The sequence below is a fragment of the Cryptomeria japonica genome, chromosome 6 (genome assembly GCF_030272615.1).
Source record: "Cryptomeria japonica chromosome 6, Sugi_1.0, whole genome shotgun sequence".
Lineage (NCBI taxonomy): Eukaryota > Viridiplantae > Streptophyta > Pinopsida > Cupressales > Cupressaceae > Cryptomeria > Cryptomeria japonica.
In genome coordinates, this window is record NC_081410.1 from 8,214,052 (window position 1) to 8,219,025 (window position 4,974).

Genomic DNA, 4,974 nt, shown 5'->3' on the forward strand with positions numbered 1-4,974 from the left:
GTCTGGTGAGCCCTGAAAGCGTACCACATCGAGGAAGAGTCCAATCGCAAGGTAGGACATGTAGAAGGTCCTATGCTAGAGGGTCATGAATTCCTCCATCCTATCTGCGACTACTGATGCCCTATCATATACCATGCCATTACGGATGCCATTCACCAGCACCACCTGTGCCATGACAATATCTGAATCCCTACTCGCTCCCATTAGGCAGCTCTTCAATACACCGAGAAGGCACTGCCATATCCCCTCTCTCAGGAATGACTTCTTTAGACCTCTTCCTTTTCTTGCATGTTGGAGACTATCAAGTTCGACTTGTGTGAGGTCATCGCGACACATTAGCTTGAGAATTTTATCTTTTAAATCTGGGAATATTTTCTGCCCCTTGTCCACTTTCTTTCCTTGCACCCCCGGAATACCAAAAACTCTTGTAAATTCTGTGGAAGCGAACGACATTGTAAGTTGTTGGTGCTCATAATCATATACGTACTATTGCCTGTGTGGGTCATAGGCACCAATCATGGCCCACAACATCACCTCAAAATCCTTAATGCAGAAAATGGGCATCTAGATGGGCCACTGTATCTGTGCAAGTCGTAGCTGGTCTTCATAAGGTCATCATGCGGGATCTCGTTCCACCACTTCCTACAATCTATTCCACTCAAACCCTTGAAGGTAATGGTGTCCATGGTCACATCATTCTTTCCTGCCATCTGCTGCTGCACTTTGGGTTGCACCTTTTTCCTTTTCTTTTGCTCCTGTCAGTCATGCCGCCCTTGACCTTCACACTCGAAGGCAGAATCCGAACAACTTTCTTGTTCCCAGAGGTTGACGACACTGTAGTAGGTAACTAGCGCAACTGCTTTTTCCAATTCTTTCCACCGCTAGCGTCCATTAAATAATTTTGCCTTTGTCTTTGGTGCCCTTTTTAATATTAAAAATAGGGTTAGGGTAACCAACTTTGCACGTGCCTAATTTCCTCCAATCATGGGACCCTTCAGTAGTGATCCTAATTGTACAGTTGCTTCCTTTTAGATTTCGTCACTCTCGGTAGCATGGTTATTTATGCTCTCCTTGCTAGCGCTCGAGTGGAAGGGAATGGCTTCCACATCTGATGTAGAAATGGAAGTAGTTTGTATTCAAGAAATGGAATGACTTTGCCTTTTGAATTTGGGATATTATCGTTGATTACTTGTGTTATTTGCAAATGGGAGTTTCCGAAATTTAAACAAAAGTAGAATTAATACGCCTCCACCATACAGGAGACACCGCATGGAGTGCTCCACCATTCAGGAGCATGTGCTCCACTGCACGGTGAGCATACGGGCTCCCTGTACAGTGAGCACATGACGTCACCGCACGGTGAACACGCGGCTACACCGCACGGTGAGCACGCGGCTCCACCAAACGGTGAGCACGCAGCTCTACCAAATGATCATGGCTCCACCGTACGGTGTGCATGCGGCTCTACCGTACAATGTACTTTTTCTTCTTTTTTCCCCTTCCGTATGGTTCCCACCATACAGTACTTTTCTCGTACGACTAAATTTAATTTATTTTATTATTATTATTTATTTATTATTATTTTTTTTTCTAAGTATTTCTTCGGGAGGAATTGGGGTCAGTCGATTGCCTCTGCTCGTGATACTGTTTTAATATTGACCCATTGATGTTTCCTACAACCTCCCGTCCATCAAGTGTCCACAACTTCACTGCCCCATTCTCGGCCACCTCGGAGACTTTATATGGTCCTAACCATCTTACCTTGAATTTTCCTAGTTTAATCGCATTACGCCCATTATATTTCAGTACCAGTTGTCCTGGAGCAAACCTCATTCGTTTTAAGTGCTTGTTGTGCCACAGCTTCCTCCTTTGTTGGGCTGCCTCCATAGCCCACTGGGCCATCATTATTTTCTCATCCAACTTGTTCAAGACATACAACCTCTCCCTCAGGCTCTCCATGTCCCCCATTCTGTTCTCGATTGCAATGCAAAGGCTTGGCACCATGAATTTGGTTGGCACAACAGCTTACTACCTGTACATCAGTTGGAACGAAGTCTGGCCAGTGGTCACCTTGTAGGTTGTGCAGTAGGCCCACAAGACCGAAGGAAATTTTTCTTCCCAATCTTCTCCCTCGACATTGCAAGACTTGTAAATCACTCCCACCAGAATCTTGTTGGTAGCCTCCACCTGCCCATTGGCTCACGGGTAATAGGGGCTGGACAATGACTGCAAATTTTTAAATGCAGTTGTGAGGAGTTTGATGACGTGGTTCACGAAATGTCCAACCCTGTCACTAGTCAACTACATAGGGATACCATACCGTGTAATGATTTTCTCATAAATGAATCTTGTTGTACTTACGATCGAGTTGTCAGGAAGGGCCCGTGCTTCAACCCACTTGGTTAAATATTCTGTGGCTACCACAATGTAGCGACACCTCCTAGCACAACTAGCCTTGAGTGGCCCAATAAAATCCAACCCCCAGTGCTCAAATAGTTCCTGAGAATGAGAAGGGTTGAGGGGCATGAAATCCCTCTTCAGTGGCTTCCCCGCTCTCTGACATGTATCACAACCTACTAACCATTCTCTGGCATCAATATACAATGTGGGCCACCATAGGCCTGCTAGCAACACCTTTCTTGCCATAGTGTTTGGTCCCATATGGCCTCCTGCGGGCCCCTCATGTGCCTCCCTCAGAATGCTTGACACCTCTTCCTCTATCACACACTGACGTAACACCTGGTCGAGTCCCATTTTATACAACAATCCATTAATCAACTGAAACGTGTGGCTTCTCAACACGAGTTTCACTTTGTTCTCTTGGTGGTATACCTTGCGGGATCACGAAGGTGGAGAGATATTCCCCGATGGCAGTATACCATGGTGGCAGTACTGCGATCTTGAATAGGTGAGCATCTGGAAATTCATCATTCACCCCATCTGGCGGCTCTCCCGACCTAATCCAGGACAACTGATCAGCAATGACATGGCTCTTGCCTGGTCATACAAATATTGTGAGCGTGAACTCCTAAAGGAGCAACAACCACCTCCTTATCCTGCCTTGGATAATGGGTTTATTTACCAAGTACATCAATGCCTGGTGATCCACATAGAAAGTGAAGGGTGTTGCCAACAAGTAGTGCCGAAATTTTTGTACGACATAAACCATTCTGAGGACTTCCCTCTCAGTGGTACTATAGTTCTTCTCGGATTTCAACATCAACCAACTAGCAAAATAGATGGGATGATCCAACCCATGTCCCCCTTCTTGTGCTAGTGTATCCCCAATGGCATAGTTCAAGGCATCCACATGTACGTGGAAATCTAGGTCCCAGTTTGGATAGGCCAGGATGGGTGCTGCCACCGGTCTCCTCTTGACGTCCTCAAATGATTCCCCTTGTGCCTATTGCCATATGTACAGTCCGCCCTTCCTTGTCAGTTTGTTCAGTGGGAATGAAAGTTGGGCAAAGTTCTTGATGAATTTCCGGTAGTATCCAATGTATCCCAAGAAGGACTTGACTCTCATCACATCAATGGGTGACTCCATTTCTACAATTACCCGTACCTTATCCAGGTCAATTTTTAGTCTAGCTTTACAAATGATATGACCTAGCAAATTTCCTTGTGGTACCATAAATCTGCATTTCTGTGGATTCAAGGTGAGCCTGGCCCTTCAACATCTCTCCATGCACTCTCTCAGCGCCACCAAGTGAGTGTCTTTGCTACTGAAAATCGACTAGTCATCCAAAAAGGCTTTAAAATTTCCCACAGACATCTTATCGAAGATGTGAAGGACTATCCTCTGGAATGTTACAGGAGCATTGCACAACCCGAATGACATCTGGTTGTACGCATAGACTCCGTCCTCCACCACAAAGGTGGTCTTCAACTTGTCCTCCTTAGTTATCAAAATTTGAATGTATCCGAAAAATCTATCCAGAAATGAGTACATTTCATGGCCATACCTCCTCCAGGATGTTGTCTGTGAAAGGTATAGGGAATGGATCGTTGATGGTGACTGCGTTGAGGCACCAAAAATCTACCCATATGCAGATTTGGTTGGCCTCCTTCTTCAGTGAGATCACAATCGGTGAGACCCACTCACTTGTCTCCACTTGAAATATGATGTCGGTCTCCAACATCCGTTGAATCTCTTCGTTCACTTTGGCAGCATAGTTCTTATTCATTCAGTACGGCCTCTTCTATACCGATTGGGCCTCCAAGACCAATGGTATCCGATGGACACACATTTATGGCGGGACCCCCTTCAGATCCTTGTAGGACCAAGCGAATACATCCTTGTATTCCATGAAGATTTTGAATGTTGCGACCTTCAACACCAGGCTCCAATCGTCTCCTACTCAAATATTTCTAGGGGTGACAATGTCTCCTTCACGGTGGGGTCTTTGTACCACATTGGTCTATCCTTTGAAAATTCATAAGCCGGAATATCATTTACTTTGGTGTCTCCCTCCTTGTACTCTGTGTATTCTGGCAGAAACTCTTCCTTCTCGCTTGGCTCGTCCTCAATTTGCAACATGTGACAAGCAGGGTGAAATACTTCATAATCTTCCATTTGCTAGTGGAAGAGTCCATTCGATAAAGAAATGTCATCTTTTAAGCATCCATCGAGTTCAAGCACCGCTTCATCATTGGGTTCCCTCTTGTCTTTACCTTCATAGGAATCCCACTCCCATTTGTTTGATTCCTCTGAATTTGAGTCAGATGATGCAAGCTCCTCGCCAACAACCTGGGTCCTTAGGTCAATGATGTACTTCCGCCCCCTTTCTCCATGGAAAGGGTGTTCTTCCAGTTGTGGTTCACCTTTGCTGTAACTAGCCACCCTCTCCCTAAGATGGCATCATACCCCTTCTTCTTCAATGGGATTACCACAAAATCTAGTAGGAAGGGTTGTGTGCCGATGGTCACCGGCTAGGCCATCAAGGTGTTGAGTGGCTTGATGTCGTGCTGGTA

General features: G+C 45.6%; 1 protein-coding gene across 1 annotated transcript; it reads right to left on the reverse strand.

Annotated features, from left to right (window-relative positions):
* Positions 1-1,590: 1,590 nt before the first annotated feature.
* On the reverse strand, positions 1,591-1,968 carry LOC131070035 (uncharacterized). The gene has a single exon (XM_058005589.1). The coding sequence runs from the start codon at positions 1,966-1,968 to the stop codon at positions 1,591-1,593; it is 378 nt and encodes a 125-aa protein (XP_057861572.1).
* Between the last annotated feature and the right edge of the window lie 3,006 nt (positions 1,969-4,974).